A 24,260-nucleotide genomic window follows, 5' to 3' on the forward strand; every position below is an offset into this window, starting at 1 on the left:
CAGAAGGGAGCAGGCCCTCCCCGGGCTGGGCTCGGGGCTGATGACGGTGCCGCCGTCCAGGAGTCAGGAGGCCAGGAAGCCCCGACACCTCCCGGTTTCCCGACAGACCTCCCGGTTTCCCGGCCAGGACACGCCCGACTCCACAGGAGGGTCTGACCAAGGGGACCCCACCTTAGGCTCTCCTAGGCCTCCCTGCGGGCCTGAGAACAGGCGGAGGCGGCGAGGGCAGGAGAGGGCGACCCTTGTGAGGCCCGAGCTCCCGGGCAAAGCTGGGGTCCGCGGTGAGGGCTTTCGTCCCCGGGGAGGCGCGCCCACCTGACGCCGGGGAAGAAGTCAGCAGGGCGGTGGGAGCCACACGGGTCTGACTCGGACAGAGGATGCGGCCGGGGACACAGGCGGGTGCAGGCACGGGGGTGGCCAGTTCCCACGGTTTGCCGTGAACATGGTAAGCTGGGGGTGAGCACAGCACACCCCGGCGGCGCCCAGGCTGCCAGGAAGCGAGCGCGCCCGCAGAGGGGCCGGACGGGTCCCCGGGTGAGGCCGAACCCGACCGCGGGTTCCGCGGCATGGAGGCCCCTGCGGACCGCATCTGCGTGGAGCGAACGGCGCGAGGGGCGGGAGGCGGCGCGGCCACACCCCACAGCCCACCCGTTCCCCGGAAAGTCGAACACAGTGACCACGGGCCCTGGCAGTTCCCCTCCCGGGCAGAGACCACGGGGACCAGCAACGCGCGTCCGCACCAACGCTCGCGCACAAACGACCCCAGCTGCGCCGCGCGTGGCGGTCACGGAGGAAGAACCGCCGAGCGGAGGAGGAGGCGCGCGGCCACCACGCGGCGGAGCAGCTTCCGCCATGAAACGAACAGGAGGTCGGCGCAGGCGACATCAGCGACACCACGTGTGCGCCCCGGGCACACCGGCCACCGCGGCTGGGCCCTTCCCGCCTCCTTCAAGCGCAGGCCGTGCCGCGGGCGGCTCCTGCCCAGGGCGCCTGCAGGGGAGGCCGGGCCGGCAGGCGGGGAGGAAAGGACAGAGCCGGGGGATCTGAGGAGCCCGTGAGTGAGGGGCTGGCGGGGCAGGAGGAGGTAAGCTGCAAGGACTGGGGTGGGACCACGGAGGGGATGGCTGAACCTCCAGGACGCAGGGTCACTGGGAGGCCGAGGACCCCCGGGGCTGGCAGGATGTCTGTGCCCTGGGTGATGCCACTTGTGTTAATCTCCTTTTGTGGCCGGGCGCGGTGGCTCACACCTGTAATCCCAGTACTCTGGGAGGCCGAGGCGGGCGGATCACCTGAGGTCAGGAGTTCAAGACCAGCCTGGCCAACATGGTGAAACCCCATCTCTACTAAAAATACAAAAATTAGCCAGGCATGGTGGCATGCACCTGTAATCTCAGCTAACTTGGGAGGCTGAGGCAGGAGAATCGCTTGAACCTGGGAAGCGGAGGTTGCAGTGAGCTCAGACTGTGCCACTGCACTCCAGCCTGGGCAACAAGAGACTTCATCTCAAAAAACAAACAAACGTCTCAGTCATTTCTAAGTAAAACATTGAAACATTAATTACTAAGCGTAAGTTTAAGCTTATATACTTTAGTATCTTATTTTTATATGGTATAGGAAAGCTAAATATATTTAGATCTGTTAATAAAAAAGTTTAGGAAATGTACCTCTGTAAAACATTATGAAATGGTTTTCATCTACAAATATAGTTCAAAATTACTCCCTAAGTTTTTGACTGAAAATTAGGGTCACTAAGTTAACACCGTAATATATGTAACTGAAACTACTAAATATAAGAGAATCAATTCTGTATGTAAGATGGATGTATAAGTAGTTTTTCTTTTGAACAACATCTCATGTAGTATTAATAAGAGATTGTAAAATATTTTTATCTTTTGAGTAAACCGGAAAACAAAAGAGGGGAAAGGGAGAGACACTGTGTTTGCTTCATGCTGTCTTTATTAGGTCTGTCAATTGCTTGGGAACCTAAGTCTCCTCTCTATCATAGTAAAGGATTTTGCTTTGGGAAATCTCTGAATTACCAATTTGATTAAATGAATGGCTTATTCTACAGTGACCTGTGATCCAATTTGGAATTTTTTTTTTTTTTTTTTTTTTGAGACGGAGTCTCGCTCTGTCGCCCAGGCTGGAGTGCAGTGGCTGGATCTCAGCTCACTGCAAGCTCCGCCTCCCGGGTTCACGCCATTCTCCTGCCTCAGCCTCCCGTGTAGCTGGGACCACAGGCGCCACCACCACACCCGGCTAATTTTTGTATTTTTAGTAGAGATGGGGTTTCACCATGTTAGTCAGGATGGTCTTGATCTCCTGACCTCGTGATCGGCCCGTCTCGGCCTCCCAAAGTGCTGGGATTATAGGCGTGAGCCACCGCGCCCGGCCCTACTTTGGAATTGTTTTAAGCCTTTGATATTTGACATACTTCCCAAAATCAAATTTCAAGTCCTAAAATTAAGAGTTTTTTGACCTGAACTAACTTGGACATAACAAACAGGAACCCCGAGAAGTCCAAGGGAGATGTATATATGAGGCTTATCTGGTACGTTAAAATTATACAGGAAGCATCGTCAAATGTGGAATGCTGTTTGAGTTATATTTCCATAAATGTATTATTAACATATGTTCCAAAACTGTATGAGATTCCTAAAAATTCTGACATGTCTTGGTATATGTTATCAGTCGTGATTATATGTTCAATTGTTTTAACCACAGAAGGAACCAAATTCCCTGTCAATCGCATCTTCACCCATGGCTACTCTAAGTCTTTTGTTATCCACAGAAAATTACTGCTTTACTTTCTTCTCAAAATGCAGTTTAAGGCCAAGCATGGTGGCTCATGCCTGTAATCCCAACACTTAGGGAGGCTGAGGCGGGTGGATCACTTGAGGTCAGGAGTTCGAAACCAGCAAGGCCAACGTGGTAAAACCCCATCTCTACTAAAAATACAAAATTAGTTGGGTATGGTGGCACATGCCTGTAATTCCAGCTACTCGGGAGGCTGAGGCAGGAGAACTGCTCGAACCTGGGAGGCAGAGGTTGCAGTAACCCCGAGATTGCGCCACTGCACTCCATCCTGGGCAACAGAGCGAGACTCCGTCTCAAAATAAATAAATAAATAAAATAAGCTACAGTCTAAAATGTGCATTTTCTTCAAGGAACTTCATGGAAAGGACACTGACAAGCATACAGACTTCTGATAACTTGGGAGATCACACCAATGGACCAAGTAAAAATTTCCAGGACTCTTATTAAAAAGCCGATGCTGGCCGGGCGCGGTGGCTCAAGCCTGTAATCCCAGCACTTTGGGAGGCCGAGACGGGCGGATCACAAGGTCAGGAGATCGAGACTATCCTAGCTAACACGGTGAAACCCCGTCTCTACTAAAAATACAAAAAACTAGCCACGCGAGGTGGCAGGTGCCTGTAGTACCAGCTACTCGGGAGGCTGAGGCAGGAGAATGGCATAAACCTGGGAGGCGGAGCTTGCAGTGAGCTGAGATCCGGCCACTGCACTCCAGCCTGGACGACAGAGTGAGACTCCATCTCAAAAAAAAAAAAAAAAAAAAAAAGGCCGGGCGCGGTGGCTCAAGCCTGTAATCCCAGCACTTTGGGAGGCCGAGACGGGCGGATCACGAGGTCAGGAGATCGAGACCATCCTGACTAACACGGTGAAACCCCATCTCTACTAAAAAATACAAAAAACTAGCCGGGCGCGGTGGCGGGCGCCTGTAGTCCCAGCTACTCGGGAGGCTGAGGCAGGAGAATGGCGGGAACCCGGGAGGCGGAGCTTGCAGTGAGCCGAGAGAGCGCCACTGCACTCCAGCCTGGGGCACAGAGCCGAGACTCCGTCTCAAAAAAAAAAAAAAAAAAAAAAAAAAAAAAAAAAAAAAAAAGGCCGATGCTTTCATGACGATTGCTAACCCAGCATCATACAGAAGAAAGCGGCTGGGCGTGGTGGCTCACGCCTGTAATCCCAGCACTTTGGGAGGCCAAGGCAGGTGGATCACGAGGTCAGGAGATCGAGACCATCCTGGCCTGACTAACACAGTGAAACCCCGTCTCTACTAAAAATACAAATAATTAGTCTGGCGTGGTGGCAGCGCCTGTAGTCCCAGCTACTTGGGACGTGGAAGCAGGAGAATGGCGTGAACCCAGGAGGCGGCGCTTGTAGTGAGCCGAGGTCTTGCCACTGCACTCCAGCCTGGGCAACAGAGCGAGACTCCATCTCAAAAAAAAGCAAATTACATAGAACAGAACTGATAAGAGGTCTGAAATGCTTTTTGTGACTTTTTGTTGTTGTTGAAACCTAGCTGACTCTTTTTATATTTTGTTTTCCAGAGTCAAAAATCCTTTTTCTGCTTGAGCTATTTATAGCTATAGCAATTGGGTGACATACACTTTTGTGAGCAAAACTGAAACATTTGTCTTTTTCTCTGATTTCTCAAAAATCTGGAAGCGATTCATGAGTATTCTTATTTTATGGCAATGTAGTTATTTGCATGAGTTCAGTAAGAATCTGTTTTCCTTGTAACAGGACACAATTGGAGACCCTGGTTATTCTACCAAGGCTTGGACTGGGATGACGTATTTTCGGATATGACCGGACTGCTTTGAGGAATTGAGGTGCACTTTACGGAGCCAATAAAAAGCCCCTTGGGATGACTGGACTGGTGCCCTGTTTACATAGTTCCCTTACAAGGTTCTTGGCCTTGAGGTAAGTAAAGAATGTCACTTTCTGACAGATCCAGGAACTTGAAGATAGTTTGGGAACTGGAAGACATTCACCCCTCAATTCATACAGGTGTTATTTTATTTATTTTTTTTGAGACGGAATCTCGCTCTGTCGGCCAGGCTGGAGTGCAGTGGTGAGATCTCGGCTCACTGCAAGCTCCGCCTCCCGGGTTCGCCATTCTCCACCTCAGCCTCCGGAGTAGCTGGGACAGGCGCCCTCCACCACGCCTGGCTAATTTTTTGTATTTTTTTTTTTAGTAGAGATGGGGTTTCACCGTGTTAACCAGGATGGTCTCGATCTCCTGACCTTGTGATCCACCCGCCTCGGCCTCCCAAAGTGCTGGGATTACAGGCGTGAGCCACCGTGCCCACCCCTCAAGTGGCTTTTAAAGGTCTAATCTGACCCTTTTGTAGTTCATAAGCATGATGATTGCCTCATGTGTAGGGTATGTCTCCTTCAAACCCTGTTATGATGTCAGCACATTACCTGTCTGACATGGGGAAAAAGTCTAATCTGAAATTCCTTATGGCAAAGTTCCAGCCAATTTAAAAAGGAGCCTGTATGGCCAGTCACCACTGTTGTTGTACTTTAGGCAAATAATCAGGCCAAATATAATCCTAAAATTTATTTTACAAGTAAATTGGTCTTACCAAGATTTATCTTTGGTAGAAATGGGGAAGTAGAGAAAAATTATGTTTCAGAGAAAAACTATAGCATACCTATTACTGGATTCTATCCCTGACCATTGTATTTTTTATTTTCCTACAGTCTGGACTAAATCCTGAACAATCTTCCGGCTACAAGTCTCTAAAGAAGAACCTGGCTGGGTACAGTGTTCACACCTATAATCCCAGCACTTTGGGAGGCCCAGATGAGAGGATCGCTTGGGCTCAGGAGTTCGAGACTAGCCTGGGCAAGGTGGCAAGACCTAGTCTCCACCAAAAAAATTTAAAAATTAGCCGGTCCTGGTGGCAAATACCTGCATTCCCAGGTACTCGGGAGGCTGAGACAAGAGGACCCTTTAAGCCCAAGAGCTCAAGGCTGCTATGAGTGGGGATTGTGCCTCTGCACTCCAGCGTGAGCAGCAGAGCAAGACCCCATCGCTAAATAAACAATAAATAAAGAAGAACATGGATTTTAGTTTCTTCATGTTTTTAGTTGTCTCCCTAATGGAACAGGTTTGTTTCTTTCATCCTAGCATATAAATTGGTTATAGTCCTATGTGTTACTTCTGAGAAAACTAACATTAATGGTGTTTCTAAAAACTAGAGATGATTCAACAGGTGATAGCAGCTGTATAAATTAATGACTTCACTGAGGCCTCATGTTTGCCACCCTGTGATGCCATTCCAATTCAGTTTTGTGGTGTTCTTAAAAAAAAAAAAAAAAATCCTCCCTGAAATGTCTCCTCCTTCCCTGCTTGGCATGGGACAGGACTATGTGGAAAGGAGCCTTCCCAGCAAGAGGGGACACTCTGACCCTCAGATTTTGATAATCGATGCTTTCAAGAAGAAATATTTTGATCAAAAGGGGAGCAAATGAGAAAGAAAAAAATCATTTATCTGAGGAATGCAAAGCCCTTTTAAACTTCTGGCCCAGAAAGCCTGATGTTAAGTACCAGAAAGCATTTCAAATGAAATCGCAGTCCTTCACTACCCCTTGAGCCAAGTAACTTCCCACTGGTAACACCCAGCCGTGGCCGATCGCGAACCAATGCCATTTCTACAAGCCAGTGAGCTCCAAACCACCTGCTCTCCGACGGGCTCTCTTTTCTTAAAAAACCTGAGCCTCTGTCTTGTTCTCCGGTGCACCTGGTGACCCAGGCCGCCCTCGACCTCTGTGCCTGAATAAACCCACCGGGCACCACATTCTGACCCTTTTCGTTATTTTAGGTTCACAACTGATACAGGACTCAGCGCCGGTGGGCAGGAAGCCAGGGCCCCTGCAGGGAGGGGAGGGCAGGGCTGGGCGCGCGTCCCACCGGGAGCGCCTCCTCCTCGGCGACTGAGCAAAGGGCCTCCGGGTCCCGTGAAGTCCGCGCTCGGAAGGTGCGGAGGAAGGCAGGCCCCGCGGGACAGGGCGGCGGGGTCGGCTCAGCGTCCCGCGGCGTCCGGCTGCCCGGCGGCCTCCTGAGCGGGGCCCTGCAGGAGAACGCGCCTTCCCCGCCCCATCGGGGCCTCAGTTTCCCCACCCCGGGAGAGCCAGCGGCCCGCCCCCGGCTCACTCTCAGCTGCAGCCCTCACCTCAGGACGCGCACTGGGCCCGGCCCCGCTCTGCCCTCCGCGCCCAGGCCGCCCACCTGGCCCGCGCGGCCCGGGGTCGCTCACCTGCAGGGCCGGGGCCGCCCCACACCGTCCACGCCCGCGCGGAACCTTGGCCCTACCGCAGCGGCTGGCCCGGAGGGCTTTATCCGAAGCACCGAGGCCAGCGCGGGCGGGGCTGGAAAGCCGGGCGCACAAAGCTCCAGGCGGAAGTCCGGCCGGGGCGGGGCCTGAATAGGAGGTGGGCGTGATCGGAGGGCTGGGGGGCATGGCCGTCTCAGGCGGGGGCGTGGTCAGGAGATCCCGGGCGGGGCGGGGCCCTACCGGGGAGGAGCGGGCGCCTGCCGCCAGGGGGCGCCGTGGGGCAGCGGGGTTGCACCTGGCGCGCGGCGGCCGCTCCTCTGCCCGCGTCCCAGGCCCCGCAGCCCCGCGCCGCCTCCTGGACCCGGACCCGGACCCGGTCCCGGACCCTCCGCGGGATCCCAGCTCCTCCTCGAGCCGCCACGGGCCGCCATGGCCTCTCTGGGGGATCTGGTGCGCGCCTGGCACCTGGGCGCGCAGGCCGTGGATCGCGGGGACTGGGCCCGCGCCTTGCACCTGTTCTCGGGCGTCCCGGCGCCGCCCGCCAGGCTGTGCTTCAACGCGGGCTGCGTGCACCTGCTGGCCGGGGACGCCGAGGCCGCGCTGCGGGTGAGCGGGGCGTGGAGAGGCCGGTGCGGACGATGCCTCCGCCTCGAGCCCCTGGGGAGGGCTCTGGGCCCCTCCCCGACGGTTACGGGGTCGCCCTGCCGCCCCCGACCCAGCGAACGCCCCTGCAGGTGGGAGCGGAGCAGTGGGGGCCTCACCTGAGCTGAGCGAGGCCGGGCTGGGGGGCGCGGCGGTTACTGGCGGAGGCCCGGGCCCGAGGGTGACTCACACCGGGAAGGGGGAAGCTGCTGGGCTGGGTCAGGCCCGAGGGGCCGCCCTGTACCAAGAGGAAAGCGTTGCACCTGTGGTCATGGCCAGGAGACCGGGTCAGTCTCCTCCTCTGAGCCCTCAGCCATCCCCCAGCCCACTCCCCGAAACAGCCAGGAGTCCAGGGTGCCCGGGTGCAGCGGCCAAGGCCCTGCACGGAGTCCGCTGCCCTTCCTGCGCCTGCCCCCGTTCCGAGGCCGCCTGTACCTGCGCATTCCAAACACCAGCGCTGCCCCCACGCTCAGTCCCAAGCACCCTGCAGAAGCAGGCGGGTGCCCACGGTTATTGAAGGCTTGGTGACAGCAGCGATGAAAAGGAGAGGGAACTTCGCTCTGTGAGAGGGTCTCCACGCCCCCGACTCGCAAAATATCCCCCTTGGAGGAGACTGGGCAAAGTGCATGAGACCCCCCTCTCTTGTGTCTTAAAGCTGCATACAAATTTACAGTCACCTCCACAATGATTTCATTTTTTTGTTTGTTTCAAAGACGGAGTCTTGTTCTGTCGCCCAGGCTGACTCGAGTGCAGTGGTGCCATCTTGGCTCACTGCAACCTCTGCCTCTGGAGTTCAAGCAATTCTGCCTCAGCCTCCCGAGTAGCTAGGATTAGAGGCTAGGATTAGAGGCGCCCACCACCCTGCCCGGCTGATTTTGTATTTTTAGTAGAAATGGGGTTTCACCATGTTGGTGAGGCTGGTCTTGAACTCCTGACCTTAGGTGATCTACCCTCCTTGACCTCCCAAAGTTGGTGGGATTACAAACGTGAGCCATGTTGCCCCACCCACAATGATTTCATTTTAAAATGTTATCCAAGAAAGGGAATGTAATCATTAGACACCAGGTGGTTCAGCAACAAATCCTATGGTTGGGGCTAACCCAGTCACCTTGTGCTCATATGCCTGGTTTCACTACAGAGGACACGGTGAAAGTCAATACAACTAATCACAGCATATGCTATTAGGAATATAGGAACTTAGGAAAGAGGATGGAACAGCTGATTCATAAAACCGATCATCTGAGGGGCAGGCCAGGGTGCAGGTGTTGCTGGAACTGCTGTCTCTTGGTAGGAGCCTTGCGTGACGTTTGGGGAAGACAGGTGGGTTCTGCCGGCCCTGAGCAGCCACCCCACATCAGGGCTGTGTGCCTGTGCTCAGCCGCCACACTTCACACCTGTGTGAACTCAGTTCAGCGACAAGACCCCGCTCAGCAAAATTTGTGAAAGAGAGATCATAGCACCCTTCCTGTCACACACACTTAACTGATGGCCACAGTCCCTGTTCAGAACATTCTATGTCTTTCTTTTTTTTTTTTTTTTTTTTTGAGACGGAGTCTCGCTCTGTCGCCCGGGCTGGAGTGCAGTGGCCGGATCTCAACTCACTGCAAGCTCCGCCTCCTGGGTTTATGCCATTCTCCTGCCTCAGCCTCCCGAGTAGCTGGGACCACAGGCGCCGCCACCTCACCCGGCTAGTTTTTTGTATTTTTTAGTAGAGACAGGGTTTCACCGTGTTAGCCAGGATGGTCTCGATCTCCTGACCCCGTGATCCACCCGTCTTGGCCTCCCAAAGTGCTGGGATTACAGGCTTAAGCCACCGGCCCTGCCCAAACATTCTATGTCTTTCTGAGTCTGGTTTAAGGAAGAGCTGTGCTTTACACACAGATAAACCCATGAGGACATGTGTGTTGTTCTTTCTGATTCTAGTAGATTTCTAGTGTGTCATTTTGCATAAACTATCCAAAAAGGATTTTTATTTTATGTTTTGAGACGGAATCTTGCTCTGTCTTGCAGGCTGGAGTGCAGTGGCATGATATCGGCTCATTGCAACATCCGCCTCCCTGGTTTAAGCCATTCTGCTGCCTCAGCCTCTCGAGTAGCTGGGATTACAAGCGCGTACCACCATGCCCAGCTCATTTTTGTATTTTTGGTAGAGACAGGGTTTCACCATGTTGGCCAGGCTGGTCTCGAACTCCTGACCTCGTGATCCGCCTGCCTCGGCCTCCCAAAGTGCTAGGATTACAGGTGTGGGCTAACATGCCCGGCCTGTAATGCAGTTCTTTAACTGGTGACTCTGGGATCTGGGCTGTGTTATCTCATCTCCAGTATTGTGACAGCCAAGGTCGCCTGAGGTCAGGAGTTCGAGAATCTCTTGAACCCAGAGGTGGAGGCAGCAGTGAGCCGAGATCAAGCCGCTGCACTCCAGCCTGGGTGACAGAGCGAGACCCTGTCTCAAAAAAAAAAAAAAAGATTTTTAAAAGACAAAAGTCTCATATAACCCCACCCCCCGAGGTAACTATTATTAACACACTGGAACATTTTTTCCAGCCTCTGTCCTTGTGCTCACGGTAAACAAATCGGTTTTAGCAGCACCTCAGTGGGCTTTGCACCCTGGACCGGTTGGGGTTGGATGGGCTGTGGCAGCCTGAGTGGTAACAGCCCTGCCCAGGCAGGAGCCTCCAAAGGTCCCTGGACAGGAGCAGGAGGGGCTGATGGGATTCTGTGGCCCTGGCACCAATCACACCGTATCTGTGATGCTGTGTGACCAGGTTACGGACCTTGGCATCCCATGGGCATTTTTGTCCCCAGGCATTTGACCAAGCCGTGACCAAGGACACCTGCATGGCGGTTGGCTTCTTCCAGCGAGGAGTGGCCAACTTCCAGCTGGCGAGGTGAGTACAGGGGTGCCTTGTTCCTTCTCTGACGGCCCTTTGTCTCCCTGCAGAGTCCACTCCTGCACTCCCCCCTCCTCCCTCTCCACCTGCTCCCTCCTCTTGCCCACCCCCTCCTCCGTAGTTCCTGGCTCCAGGGAAACCCGGGCAGAGACTGTGGCCCTCACCTCTGCTGAACACCACCCTTGAACACAGGTGGTCGGGTCCTCACTGCTCACCTGGGCCCTCTGCACCATGTCCCTTCCTAAAGGAGGAATGAGGAAAGGGAGACCATCGGGACTGCAGGCCAGGCCCTGCCTCAGCCTCTCTGCCTGATGCTCAAAGGCCCCATCCCAGGAGGGCAGGCTCTGTGGGGAAGTGGATCACAGTCCCGAGAGCATTGCAGTCCTGAATGTCAAAACCCCTGAAGTCTAAAATCCCAAAAAATATAATTCTAGAAAAAATAAAATTCTGTGAAAGATATTTATTTACTTTTTAAACATTATTTTGAGGCAGAGTCTCACTCTGTTGCCCAGGCTGGAGTGCGGTGGTGGGATCTCGGCTCACCGTAAGCTCTGCCTCCTGGGTTCAAGCGATTCTCCTGCCTCAGCCTCCCGAGTAGCTGGGACTACAGGAGCCCGCCACCACACCCGGCTAATTTTTTGTATTTTTTTAGTAGAGATGAGGTTTCACCGTGTTAGCCAGGATGGTCTCGATCTCCTGACCTCATGATCCGCCCGCCTCGGCCTCCCAGAGTGCTGGGATTACAGGTGTGAGCCACCGCGCCCGGCCAACATACATATTTTTTCAAGCACAAATTCATGCACTCTAGTGACAGGCTCACGAGTGTGCAGCTACGAGCAGATGACAGTGCTCGTGAGGAGCTAGGTCAGAAGGGGGAAGACGTACGTGTGTAGACTCTGGATGCTGATTGTGTACACCTGGTTTTATCGCTGGGCATCAAAACACCAAGATGAACAACCCGTCTTCTAACAAGATCCATCAAAGGCTTCAGGGGCCACCACATATGCAGTCGCCCAGAGAGCCAGGATCTGGAGATATTTTGCCTTTCAGAAAGCCATCTCTTCCTTGACTGAGGAGCCAGCATTGGGGATGATGGCTGTGGGACTCTGCCTTTCTGGATGACCACCCAGACCCCTCTGGGGGCAGCCTGTCCTTCAGATGGGCACGGGAAGCCCGCCGGAAGGAGAAGCGTTTCCGGCAGGCGCTGGGGGGCTCCCGCAAGGCTTGGAAGGAGGCTCAGAGTTTGGAGAGGTTGCCCCCTTGGGGCGGGGGGCCTGCGAAGAGGGAGGGAAATAACCAGGGCGCTCTGCACAGTTCAGAAGAGAGGTTTGGGGGCAGGCAGGGGTCCAGGAAGCTGAGTCTGAGCTGGGAAAATGCTGGAGCCCCAGCACACGGTGACCCCCACACCCACTCAGCACACATGTGCATGGACCCCTGGCCCACATACCCAGACCTGAGTGTGGAGACAGGCACCGCACTGCCCTCCTTCAGGTCTCCTTGGAACCAGGTGTTGGGGGGCGCTGGAGCGGGGCTGGATGTGAAAACTGCTCGGCCCCAGCCCCGTCTCCGCCCTGCGCTGCTGAGGGGACCCCGGCTGCCCACAGGTTCCAGGAGGCTCTGTCTGACTTCCGGCTGGCCCTGGCACAGCTGAGGGGCCACGCTGCCATCGACTACACCCAGCTGGGCCTGCGGTTCAAGCTGCACGCCTGGGAGGTGAGGCCGGGCAGAGCTCACTCTGCTGCTGGCTGTGGGGTGTCCACGGGTGGCGGCACCGTCACAGGAGGGCCCTGCGGACTGGGGAGCGCCTCTGCCCGAAGCTCTTGGTGCCGTGGAATCCCCTGGCCACTCCTTGACCCGCAGGAGGTTCAGGTGGCAGTGGAGGTGGAGGGACTATTTTGTGCCGTTTCAGGCCACCAGGGGTGGCTCCACCCAGGAGGAGGGCAGAGGCGAAAGGCCGCTGGGTGGGCAGGGAGCAGGTAGCGGGTTGTGCCCACCCTCCACTGTGCCCCCAGCCCTTTCCTGGCTGCCTGGAACGTGTTGGCACTGAGGGAGGGGCACTGAGAGGGTCCCCCCACCAGACCCCGGTAACGCACCGCCCTGAAGCCTTCTGGGAATAGCATTGTCTTAGGATGGAAAGTTGGAAGGGAAAGCCCCCCAGTGTGGGTCTGCAGCCAGGGTTAAAGTCAGGTGGGGGCCTCCAGCCCAGGACACAGAATGGTGCAGGGGAGGGGCTGGGTGGGGGAACTGGGGGAGGGGCCGGGTGGGGGACCAGGGGAGGGGCCAGGTGGGAGGATTGGGAGAGGAGCGCAGTGGGGGTACTGGGGGAGGGGCTGGGTGGGAGGACTGAGGAAGGAGCTGGGTGGGGGAACGGGGGAGAGTCTGGGTGGGGGATCAGGCCCCTGCCATCACCTTGGCGCCACTCCCAGGTGCTATACAATGTGGCATCGGCACAGTGCCAGCTGGGGCTCTGGACAGAGGCGGCCGGCAGCCTAAGGGAGGCCATGTCCAAGTGGCCGGAGGGGTCCTTGAATGGCCTGGACTCAGCCCTGGACCAAGTGCAGGTGAGAAGTGCCAGCCCCGTCATGGTTTTGGGCTGGTGCCTACCACAGCCCCTCAAGACCAGTTTCACGAGATGAAGAAGCTTCTGGAGGGAGATGGCCCTAGTGCCCAGTTTCGGGTGCCAGGCGGGGGCTTCCTGTGGCCTGTGGGAAGGGGGTGGGGGGCCCAAGTGGCCCCTGCTGCTCCAAGGCGCAGGGGCTCTGCAGCTGCAGGCCTGGTTGGTCACCCCATCTGCATCTGCTGGATGCCCACCCCCTCCAGAGACGGGGCTCGCTGCCGCCACGGCAGGTTCCCAGGGGCGAGGTCTTCCGGCCCCACCGGCGGCATCTGGAGCACCTGGAGCCCGTGGATTTCCTGGGCAAGGCCAAGGTAAAGATGGGGGCGGCGTCCTGGGGCATTGCAGCCGGTGCTAAGCCCTCGAACTGTGTTCCCAGGGAAGGGGGGGTGTGCAGTCCAGGCCACCGTAAAGGCCAGGAGGGTAGAGAGTGGGCCCACAGCCATCCTCAAACTGGCGCCCGGCGGGGGGGGGCAGTGCCCCAAATGGGGCTGTCACCTTGGAGGCAGAGCCCACTAGAGCCAGCTGTATAGGAGGGGGCTCAAGCTCTCCCAACAAGGAACCTGCGGGTGCCACCCCCCACCCAGCCTGGGCCATGGCCACAGCCACAGCCTTGCAGCCTCCCGGAGTCCCTGCGTCTCTCTGCGTCCCTTTGTGCCTTTGTGTCTCCCTGTGTCCCTGCCACAGATAGCGAGGTCCCGGGAGCGTCCCTGTGTCCCTGCCACAGATAGCGAGGTCCCAGAGGGGGTCCCTGTATCCCTGCCACAGATAGCAAGGTCTTGCGGGGGCGGGGGCTGCAGTCTAACGGTCTGGGCCATGTTATGCGCACACTTGGGTCAGGGTCAGGCAGCACCCTAGAGTCACAGGAATGGGGAGCTGCTCACCCCCAAAGGCAGGGGGTGAAACGTGGGGAAGAACTCCTGGTGGGCGAAGACTGGGTCACCCTTGGCCGGCCACACCCCTGAGTGACCACGCCCCCATCGACTTGCCACGCCCCCGACTGACCACGCCCCCTCAGTTACCTGCACTGCTCTGGGGGTGCTGACCACGGTGTGGCCCAGTGCAGCTACCCAGCGCGGGAGGCCTAGAGGTGGGCGAAACCGGGCTCTGAGCTGTGTTAATGCATCAACTTAGAGTCCGCATATCACAGTAGAGGGCTGTTTATAAGAAACAAAAATGTTTTTAAAGTTGTGCCAAAGGCTGGGCGCGGTGGCTCACGCCTGTAATCCCAGCACTTTAGGAGGCCGAGGCGGGCGGATCACGAGGTCAGGAGATCGAGACCAGCCTGGCTAACACGGTGAAACCCCGTCTCTACTAAAAATGCAAAAAACTAGCCGGGCGAGGTGGCAGGCGCCTGTAGTCCCAGCTACTCGGGAGGCTGAGGCAGGAGAATGGCGTGAACCCAGGAGGTGGAGCTTGTGGTGAGCTGAGATCGCGCCACTGCACTCCATCCAGCCTGGGCAACTGAGCGAGACTTCGTCTCAAAAAAAAAAAAAAAAAAAGTTGTGCTAAAAGTAAGTTAATATTACAGCAGATGTTTCCTTCCATCAGACATTTCCCTCCATGGTGGCAGACGAGGGCCGGATGTGGGCAGCTGTTGCCCAGCCGCCGGGGACTTAGAGCTGTGGGGTGCGGTGGGATGGGCTGCAGGGAGCAGACCCCGCCGGGCCACTGATCCCTGACCCGGAGCCCCCACTGTCCCCGCCAGGTGGTGGCCTCTGCCATCCCCGATGACCAGCGGTGGGGTGTCCGCCCTCAGCAGCCACAGGTGGGTTTGCGGCCCCTCAGGCCCCGCCTGGCCTCACCCAGCTTTGTGGGAAAGAAAACCCTACACAAGCTCGGAGCCCTCCTGGGGCCGCAAAGTTCCTCTGACGGGAGTGTGGGGTGGCTGTCCCGTCCCTGTGTGAGACCTGGGAGACCACTCTTCAAAGTTCAGCCCCCGACCCTTTACCAGAGCGAGGCTGTTGCTTTGTATCCACAGGGACTGGGAGCGAACCTCGATGCCAGGTAGGAGGGGCCGGCTGGGCCCTGCGAGCACGTCCCTTTCCTGCGGGCAGAGGCCCTCCCCATGGGGCCATTCGGGCCGGGCACAGGAGGGCACTCAGATGGGCCGGGCCTGAGAGCCTCCCTCCTCTTCCCAGGTCCCCAGTCATGGACTCCCCAAGAGCTGGCACCCACCAGGGCCCCCTCGATGCAGAGACAGAGATCGGTGCTGACCGCTGCACGTCGACCGCCTACCAGGAGCAGGTTCGTGCGCCTGGGCCTCTTCCCCTGCTGGGGGTTGGTGCTTCTGCTGCCTCTGTGGACCGGGGACCACAGGACCGGGGACCACAGTGGAACCAACACGAGGGTGGAGGGAGCAGCTCACTGCGGGGTAGATGGGGCCAGGCTCACCCACGGTCCTGGCCCAGCCCAGCCAGATGGGAGAGTGCCTGACTGTGCCCGAGACGAGAGGGTGCCGGCCATCAGGGCAGGAGAGAGGTGGTGTCCAGTGGAGACATCCAGGTAGCCCTGCAGGCCCTCAGCCCCCAGGACCACCTTAGGCTGGCCACAGCCCCTCCCCTCCCACTGGGGTGGGAGTGACCAGGAGTGATCCAGCTGGGGACAGGCAGGAGGCAGGACAGCTCTGGAGGGGCCCCAAGGCTCCCGCCCCCACATGGGGGCCCAGCAGCGACTCCATCTCCCCAGTCCTCCCGGATGCCCCTGGCACCTAGGGAGAGGCGGAGGAAGGCAGGAACCCAGCTGCTCCCAGGGTGGCAGCCGTGGGCAGGGGCTCTGCTACAGGATCCAGGAGGCCCAGAGAAGGCACCTGCATTTCACGCTGGGCGCATCTGAGGATGTGGTCAGGAAGCAGCCCCAGCACTCTCTCTTTACGGATGCCCACTTCCGTAACTGTGGCATCCTAGAGGCAAGGGCGCCCTCCAAGCTCTGCTTCACTCAATTCCCTCTGGGTCTGGAACCATTCGCCCAGTTCCCACAATGGGCCTTTAAGCCCTCATCCTTCCTAACCTAAGGCAACTTCAACCATCTGATAAATCTAGTAAGTTACAATTGAGGCCAGGCACACCGGCTCATGTCTGTAATCCCAACACTGTGGGAGGCTGAGGTGGGAGGATCGCTTGAGCCCGGGAGGTGGAGGCTGCAGTGAGCCATGACAGTGCCACTCCACTCCAGCCTGGGTGACAGAGCAAGACCCTATCTCAAAAAAAAAAAAAGAAAAGAAAAGAAAAGGCCAGGTGCGGTGGCTCACGCTGTATTCCCAGCACTTTGGGAGGCCGAAGCGGGCGATCACGAGGTCAGGAGATTGAGACCAGCCTGGCTAACACGGTGAAACCCCGTCTCTACTAAAAATACAGAAAGTTAGCCAGGCACGGTGGCGGGAGCCTGTAGTCCCAGCTACTCAGGAGGCTGAGGCAGGAGAATGGCATGAATCCAGGAGGCGAAGCTTGCAGTGAGCTGAGATTGCGCCACTGCACTCCAGTCTGGGCGACAGCGAGATTCCATCTCAAACATGACCACCACCACCAGCACCACCTGACCCTCAGGGTCCAGCCAGCGCCAGGCTGTGACTTTGTGACTTGCAGGCGGTGAACTTGTCCCCTCCTTGGTGCCCAACTCAGGGCACACGGTTAATGTCCAGCCCACACAGAGGCCAGGGGCCAGGGACTCGGTCCTCAGCTTCCTGGGGTCACTGGGGAGCCCACCCACCTTGAGCTGCCACCTCGGTGGGCCTGGGGGGACGTGGTGCCCCCTCCTGGTGACAGGCAGCCTCTAGGCCTGCAGGGACCCAGCCCCCTCCTCAGGCAGCTGACTGTGGGCAGGCTGCCTACTGGGCGCTGGCCGGGCACACAGGCCACACCCTTGCCGTGGGTTCTGCTAGGACGGTATCGGCCTCCGGCACCTGACCACCCCGGCCCACCCAGCCTGTGCTTCTCTTGCAGAGGCCCCAGGTGGAGCAAGTTGGCAAACAGGCTCCTCTCTCCCCAGGTATGGGGGTCCTCAGCAGTGGGGTCCCCGGGTGAGGGAGGAAGCTGCTGGCGCACAGCAGCCGGCTCCACCCACAGGGCCCACTTTGGTGGGAGTGGCTGTATCAGTCCTTGCTCTGTCCTTCAGGGCCGCCAGCAACAGGGGGGCCTGGCCCCGGCCCCTATGAGGACCCCGCGGGTGCTGGGGTAAGAGACTCTGGACCCTTCACCTGTCAGTCACCTGAGGGAGGCCGAGGCCAAACCCCATCCCTCAGAATCAAGGCTTGCAAGCCCCACTCACCTGCCCAGTCTCTGCCCACACCCCTCGGGCTGAAGACGGCCCTGACCAGACCCGGGGCCTCAGTGGCCATCCCTCCCCCTCCTGCCTGGCCGCAGGGAGCAGGTGCGGGGGGCTCCGAGCCCCTGGTGACTGTCACCGTGCAGTGCGCCTTCACCGTGGCCCTGAGGGCTCGAAGAGGAGCCGACTTGTCCAGCCTGCGGGCACTGCTGGGCCAGGCCCTCCCTCACCAGGCCCAGCTTGGGCAACTCAGGTCGGCCAGAAAGGCCCTGCTGGCTGCGGCGGAGCTGGGCGGGGTTGGGGGTGGACTCTGTGCTGGGCACCGCCCCGACTGAGGCAGCTGCTGGAAGAGGGGGTGGCAGAGGTCACCGTCCTCCCTGCAGGCCCCACCCTGGAGGCCCCCTCTGAGTAACCTCTTTGCAGTTACCAAGCCCCAGGTGAGGACAAGCAGTGGGTCCCCATACATGAGGAGGAGTCGCTGCAGAGGGCCTGGCTGGACGCGGCTGCTGGCCCCAGGGGGCTGCAGCTGCAGTGCAGGGTGAGCCGAGGGCAGGGCAGGGGCAGAGGCAGGGGCACCCTGAGGGGTGGTGGAGGACCCTCCTCCCAGTGCCCGGCCCGACCTGCAGCCCACTCTCCTGCCACAGGGAGCTGGGGGCCGGCCAGTCCTCTACCAGGTGGTGGCCCAGTACGGCTACTCAGCCCAGGAGCCAGAGGACCTGAGTTTCCGACAGGGGGACACGGTGGACGTCCTGTGTGAAGGTAGGGTGGGCATGGCCCTTCCCAGGCAGCACCGGGGTGCCCGGGGTGTGGGGGGCTTACGGCTTGGCCTGTGCCGTGAGCAGACGTGGCACCCAGAGGCGTCTGGGTGCCACATCTGGGTAGCGCCCTGCAGAGTCCAACGTCCCCCTTGCAGTGGACGAGGCATGGCTGGAGGGCCACTGTGACGGCCGCATCGGCATCTTCCCCAAGTGCTTCGTGGTCCCCGCCGGCCCTCGGATGTCAGGAGCCCCCGGCCGCCTGCCCCGATCCCAGCAGGGAGATCATCCCTAGCAATGCTGTGTACATGATATTTTAATAAAAACCACGCTCACTGCAGTGTAACCCTCCAAGCGGGTGTGGGAGGCTGGGCTGGCCCAGGAGAAGCCCCTGGGTCTGGACTCCTGCAGCATCAGGCAGAGCGGGGGTCCAGGTGGGGCAGCTCCCTCCCCTCTGCCCCTCTCTACCCTTCCTGAGGCCCTGTCAGGAGCAGGACCCTGTGCCTCTGTGGTCTTGCCCCCTTTGCAGGCAGTACGTGGCCCTGCAGCCACACAGCTTGGAGACACCGTGAGTCCTGGCGGCCTGTGTGCAGAAAGGCACCAAGGGCCCTGGAAGCCCAGTGTGGGAGGGGGCGGGGTCCAGGGACACCGGGAGGGGAGGCCACGCAGCCTCTGTGGACAGCACCACCCCGAGGGTGCCCTGGAGGTGGCTGTCACCTGACCTTGGGCAGAGCCACAGAGCAAGGCCCCACAGTGCTCAGGGCTCAGGAAAGCTCCAGCATCCGGGACGCAGCTGCCTGTGGGCTCTGTGGGGGCCCACCTCCGCCTCCCACTAGTCCTGCAACCAGAAGAGCTGGACCAAGGCAGCCCCCACCACCGCCACCAGGGTCAGCACCATGAACACCACTTTGGCCACCCAGACGCCGTAGCTCACTGCCCGAAACTGAGCCGGTGCGTCGGCTGGGATCATCCCGGTCAGGTTCAGCATGTAGCCCAGTGTCCAGCCAATGTCCACACCGCCCGCCTGCAGGACACACGGCTGCTCAGGGCTGCGGGGCAGCTACCCCAGGGCCACGACCCGCCCATGCCCACGACCCGCCCGCGCCCAGGGGAGGCAGTCACCTGACCTGCTTTCGGAACTCGAGGCTGGGCCAGGTCTCCTCGCTGAACCTGTAGCCCTCATGCAGGAGGGTGAGGATGTACAGGCCTGAGGCACAGTAGTCTCGCAGCCAGCGGTCCTGCCCAGGGTAGCTGGCCTCCACCTGGGGCCCAGGAGGCCAAGGTACCAGGTGAGGACCCCCCAATCCTCAGTCATGGGGGGACTGCCCCATCTGCCTTGGCCAACCTGACACCCAGACAACAAAAGGGTGCTGGGCAGTGGTAGAGAGCCCCTCCCTGGCCCCGCTGACCAGTTAAATGGTGCGGGCTGCAGCCCCCTCTTGGCGGGCCAGAGGCTGGGCCCAGCTGCAGCTGCAGTCACAGCCTCCTACCTGGAGCGGCACGGCCTAGAGCTGTCCTCTGCCCGCGCCTCCCCCGGCCCTGCCAGCCGCGCTGCCCGCCGCGCTGCCCAGAATGAGGCGCCAGCATCCTGCCCAGGGCGGCCCTGCCCCCTCAGGGACCCTCGCTGCAGCCGGGGAACCCAGGGCCCACCTACCAGTTTCCAGGGCCTCTGGCAAAACTCCCAGATGGTGGCGTTGACCGTGCTCAGGGGCTGCCCGGAGGTGAGGTTCAGGAAGTGGAAGGTGTAGTAGAAGTTGGAGAAGGCCTGGGCGAGAAGGAGGCGGCTGTGCTTCGCTGTGGCTACGCTGGGTCAGATCCCTACCCCACCCGGGCTCCCAGAGCCCCCAAGAGCCAGCCTGGGCCCCTCCTGGGCCTGTTGCAGTCAGACGGGCACCTGAGGCCCCACAAGGATGCCGGGACCCCTGGGGGGGGCGGCGTGGGAGCTCACGTAGAACTTGCCCTGCAGCGGGGGCTGGTAGATGCCGTCGAAGGCACAATCCTCCCGGCCCTGGCAGCTGGAGAAGTTGAAAAGTTCCCGGATGGCTGAAACGCAGGCCCCAGGGTTGCCTGTCCCTTCAACTGTGAGGTTCTGGGGGAGGCTCGGTGGGGGTGTGGTGTGGACACAGGGTGACTCGTACAGTGGGGCCAGGGCCAGTGTGGTCTGGTAGCCGCTGAGGTAGCATGGGTGACGGAGCAGGGCAGCCGGGCGGCTCTGCAGAGGGCAGGAAGGCCTGAGCACCAGCTTCACACCCGCAGCCCTGTGCACCCTCCCCGGGGCCGGATGACCCACGCCAGCCCCGCGCCCGCAGCCCTGTGCGCCTTCCCCATGGCCCGATGACCCACGCCAGCCCTGCGCCCGCAGCACTGTGCACCCTCCCCGGGGCCGGATGACCCATGCCAGCCCCGCGCCCGCAGCCCTGTGCGCTCTCCCCATGGCCCGATGACCCACGCCAGCCCCGCGCCCATAGCCCTGTTCCCACAGCCCCGTGCACCCTCCCCAGGGCCCGCTGACCTGCACCAGACCCACAAGGAGCCTGCTCAGCATCTGGTCCCGCCCGAAGCAGAGGTAGCTGTGAGTGTAGACGCTGTAGTTGGAGCCGTAGAGGCGAAAATCGGCCTGGGTGCTCTTGTCCAAGATAGGGCCTCCAGGCACGAAGGTGATCTGGGTGGAGGCCCCCCCCATGTCCAGGGCGCCCACCAGCATCTCCTCCGGAGGCTGGATCCATTCTCCAGTGAAGGAGTACTGGGCACAGAAGGGGCCACTCAGCTCGGAGCAGCCACCCAGACCCCACCCTGGTCAGCCAGCCCCAGACACCGGCCCCTCGCAGACCAGCCCCCGCCCTTGGGCTGCCTGTGGCACCTTGACCAGCGTCCCCAAGCCGTAGTTGACAGTGATCCAACCAAAGGCACCTTCATCCTGCCCCGCCAGGAGCTCGGCACCCCAAAAGTCCACGGGAGACCGGCCCAGGACCTGGGTGACTGCTGCAAAGATGTCCCGGGCCTGAGAGCTGTTCTTCTGCCTGGGCACAGAGGACCAGGGGCTGGAGCTGGCTGGAAGCCTGGGCCTGGCCCCACCCTGCCTGCCACGCTGGTTGAGACCATGGCTTCTGCAGCCATGCCCTGTGGGTGCCAAGGCCATGCCCGCCTCACCTGAGCAACCTCATGCCAGCCGTGGCCCCCAGGAACATGGGTGTTTTCTGATGCTGGGCCTCTGGGATCAGCACCAGCGCCTCCTCCAGGCAGCCCCGCAGGCTCTCACCAGCCTGTGCAGGGTCAGAAGTGTAGGAGGAGATTCCAGGCCCTGGAACAGCAGCCGGGGACAGAGCTCCAGACCCCGCACGTTGGCTGGGCTGAAAGGCAGCTCCCAAAGACATGGCCACCTCCTGACCCCCGGTGTGGCCACCAGCCAAGGGCTGTGTGGAGCGCTCAGGCTAGAGGAAGCAGGAAGGACCCTAACCCAGAGCCTCTGGAGGGGTGCGGCCCTTTCCAGACCTTGTTTTCAGACTTCTAGAATGCTGAGAAATAAGGTGCTATTGTTTTAAGTCCCCAACTTGTGGTAATTTGTTACCAGAGCCCACAGGAAACAAATTTGGGGCCTCCTGTTTTCCCCTCTCAAGATCCTGGAGTGCAGGACCCCTCTGGCTACCAGCCTCGGCCGCCAGCACCACGTGGTGCCAGGGTGGGGAGCACCAGGAGCCAGAGAGGGTCAGGGCCGGAGGCAGCAGACGCTGGGTAGATCCAGGCCAGGCCATGAGAATCTGACTGCTCACCAGGACCTCGGCCATCCCTGAACCTCTCCAAACCCTTTCCGTGCATCTGGGAAATCCCAGCCAGGCAACAACAGGCAGATCCCAGCACCGGGCTGCAGAACTGCCCACTAACCTTCCACCTGGCAGGCCAGGGCCTGGCTGACCACACCAGTGCCATTCTCCTTGTCCGCCGGCCACTGATACAGGAAGAGGGACGTGTGGGAGGAGCCCGCATCAAACACGATGCCAAACTGGGGAGACAGTGGGATAAGTGGGAGGCAGTACCTGTGGACCGCGCCCGGCCTCCCCTGCTGGCGGGGACGCACCTTGATGTCCGTGGGCAGCAGCACGCTGGTGGCCTCCACCAGGAGGAGAATGAGTGCAGTGAGGCCCGAGACCCCCGAAGCCCCCAGTATGGCCAAGAAGACCTGCTCCTTCCGGGACAGCCCCATGGTGCAGGTGGTCCTGGTTCCTGTGAGGGGACGGCCGTGGGCACCCAGGCTGCACTCGGTGTCCCCGCCCCGCCCTCCAGAGGCAGAGGCTTCGCTCCCTGTCTCCCTGGAGACGGACCCCTGGAGAGCCACTGGCCTTAGAGGCATCCCCAGGGCTCAGACAGCCTCCCGTGGCCAAGGACCACTCCCTGGGAGCCACACCTGCCGGGGGTGCCACGGGCATCAGAGGGCCCTGTGGGAGGGGATGGGGGGGGCAGCAGGGGCCTCATCGGGGGACATGGCCTCAGCAGGATCCAAGTAGCCCCCTCGGACCCCCTTGGATGGGACTGGCGGAGCTGCCCTCACCATGTGATGGAGTCACCCTGTGTCCCCACCCTTTGGTCCTGCCTGTCCCGTGCCAGCCTCCCCAGGGGCAGCTCCAGCCTGCATTGGGGGCCCAGGGCTCTGCCTCCTCTCTGCGGCCCCCACCCCAGGCTCTCCCAGGGTGGGGTTTCTCTCTGGAGCCCTGAGGGGGCTGCCTGGGGACTGTTGCCAAGGGGTGGCGGGTGAACCCGGGGTGAGGCCAGTCATCCTAGGAAGAAGTGAGGCTTCTTAACGACATCGGTTTCTCTGGAAATCCAGCTCTAGGCTTCTCTAATCTGACTCTGCACCTTCTTAGCTGGCGCCAGATGGCCCCTGGGAGGGAGGTGGACCCAGGAATGCCACCTGAGGGGCCTGGGCTTCTCTAGCCCTGTGGCCCAGGTGTCCACCTCCTCCTCTGCCCAGATGCCCAGCAAGGCATCTCAGCTCTCAAACTACCCCAGGCCTATCCTGTGCCACATAGAGCCCCACTTCACACAGGCACCACTGCCCAAAGGAGTGGTCAAAGCCAGAAACTGCCACCAAGGTCCTGGCAACTGAGCCCCACGTGATTGTGTCCCGTCGTGTTCCCCCAGGACACGTTGCACCCACACGGAGTGGCAGGCATGGGTGCTGCCCTGGTCCTGACCTCGGGCTCCTGGGCACATGGAAAGTGGGACACGCTGTGGGGTCCTCACGCAATTCTGTATGTCGGGGGGATACAAGCCCATTTTAAGGAGGATAGATGACAGAGGCTCAGAGAGGACAGGTGGCTGGTCCAGTTCAGACAGGGCCCAGCCTGTGTCCCCAACTGGCACCCAGGCCACAGGCCACCTCCTAGGGACAAACAGGTGACAGGGGCCAGGAACACAGGGACTCCACACTCTGATGTAGCCACCTGAGACCCCCAGACCTGAGCCTCCAGGAAGGCAAAGAGGATGGGGCAACCTCCCCTACACTCAAAAAACCCCCTAGACCAGAACAGCCCCCTAGATGAGGACAGTACCCCTAGATGAGGACAGTCCCCCAGACCAGGTCAGTCCCCCAGACCAGGACCCCCCTCAGACAGAACAGTCCCCCAGACCAGGACAGCCCCCCAGACCAGGGCAGCCCCCCAGACCAGGGCAGCCCCCCAGGACAGCCCCTTGGCCCCTCACCTGGGCTGGCTGTCCACTTCCCGGAGCAGCGAGGAGGAAGTTGTGCTCAGGCGTGTCTGTGTCCGGCGCACCTGGCGTCCAGCCTCTCCCTGCCCCTGGGTCCAGGACAGCTGGGGTGGGAGGGGCGGGGCGGTGACACCCTCCAGCGATGCTGTGCACCTGGCTCCAGGGCCCGCAGACTGAGGTCAGCGCCCAAGGTCGCCCCGGCCCCTCCACCCTCGGGTCCGCCGCCCAGGGTCTCCCTGCATCCCCCACCCGCGGGTCCGTCCCAGCGCCCAGGGTCGCCCCGCCGCCGGGGGGTGGGAGGCAG

General features: G+C 59.8%; 3 protein-coding genes and 1 pseudogene across 15 annotated transcripts in view; 2 read left to right on the forward strand and 2 right to left on the reverse strand.

Annotated features, from left to right (window-relative positions):
- Positions 1–7,229, reverse strand: part of EXD3 (exonuclease 3'-5' domain containing 3) — a 120,027-nt gene extending 112,798 nt beyond the window's left edge. For 3 of the 5 annotated variants that reach the window (XM_073022122.1, XM_008005466.3, XM_073022123.1), the window contains exon 1: positions 7,071–7,229. The gene's annotated coding sequence lies outside the window, so the exon portion shown is untranslated. Of the gene's footprint in view, positions 1–6,986 lie in introns of all 5 variants that reach the window. The other 2 variants (XM_073022119.1, XM_008005468.3) reach the window with 2 other exon arrangements.
- Positions 983–18,591, forward strand: NOXA1 (NADPH oxidase activator 1). 8 transcript variants are annotated; one of them, XM_008005474.3, is made up of 14 exons: positions 7,305–7,694; positions 10,536–10,618; positions 12,226–12,334; positions 13,048–13,182; positions 13,442–13,549; positions 14,944–15,003; positions 15,217–15,242; positions 15,377–15,482; positions 17,177–17,222; positions 17,349–17,407; positions 17,597–17,751; positions 17,922–18,036; positions 18,143–18,257; positions 18,412–18,591. In XM_008005474.3, exons 1-14 carry the CDS (start codon positions 7,518–7,520, stop codon positions 18,546–18,548), a joined length of 1,431 nt encoding a protein of 476 aa, XP_008003665.3. In that variant the 5' UTR covers positions 7,305–7,517; the 3' UTR covers positions 18,549–18,591. The 8 variants fall into 8 exon arrangements, with proteins under 8 accessions (XP_072878226.1, XP_072878229.1, XP_072878227.1 ...); XM_073022125.1 differs by lacking the exon at positions 7,305–7,694 and adding exons at positions 983–1,084; positions 4,546–4,725 and having other exon boundaries at positions 14,944–15,242; positions 17,349–17,751; XM_073022124.1 differs by having other exon boundaries at positions 7,301–7,694; positions 14,944–15,242.
- Positions 5,145–5,239, forward strand: LOC119620215 (small nucleolar RNA U13; annotated as a pseudogene).
- Positions 18,552–24,023, reverse strand: ENTPD8 (ectonucleoside triphosphate diphosphohydrolase 8). Of its 2 annotated transcripts, XM_073022130.1 has the most exons (10): positions 23,951–24,023; positions 22,329–22,474; positions 22,136–22,253; positions 21,404–21,554; positions 21,114–21,273; positions 20,766–20,996; positions 20,202–20,465; positions 19,908–20,018; positions 19,381–19,515; positions 18,552–19,277 (listed from the first exon to the last, which is right to left on the reverse strand). In XM_073022130.1, the coding sequence occupies exons 2-10, from the start codon at positions 22,452–22,454 to the stop codon at positions 19,086–19,088; spliced, it is 1,488 nt and encodes a 495-aa protein (XP_072878231.1). In that variant the 5' UTR covers positions 22,455–22,474; positions 23,951–24,023; the 3' UTR covers positions 18,552–19,085. The 2 variants fall into 2 exon arrangements, with proteins under 2 accessions (XP_072878231.1, XP_037842985.2); XM_037987057.2 differs by lacking the exon at positions 19,908–20,018.
- Between the last annotated feature and the right edge of the window lie 237 nt (positions 24,024–24,260).

This window comes from Chlorocebus sabaeus, chromosome 12 (assembly GCF_047675955.1).
Source record: "Chlorocebus sabaeus isolate Y175 chromosome 12, mChlSab1.0.hap1, whole genome shotgun sequence".
NCBI classification, from domain to species: Eukaryota; Metazoa; Chordata; class Mammalia; order Primates; family Cercopithecidae; genus Chlorocebus; species Chlorocebus sabaeus.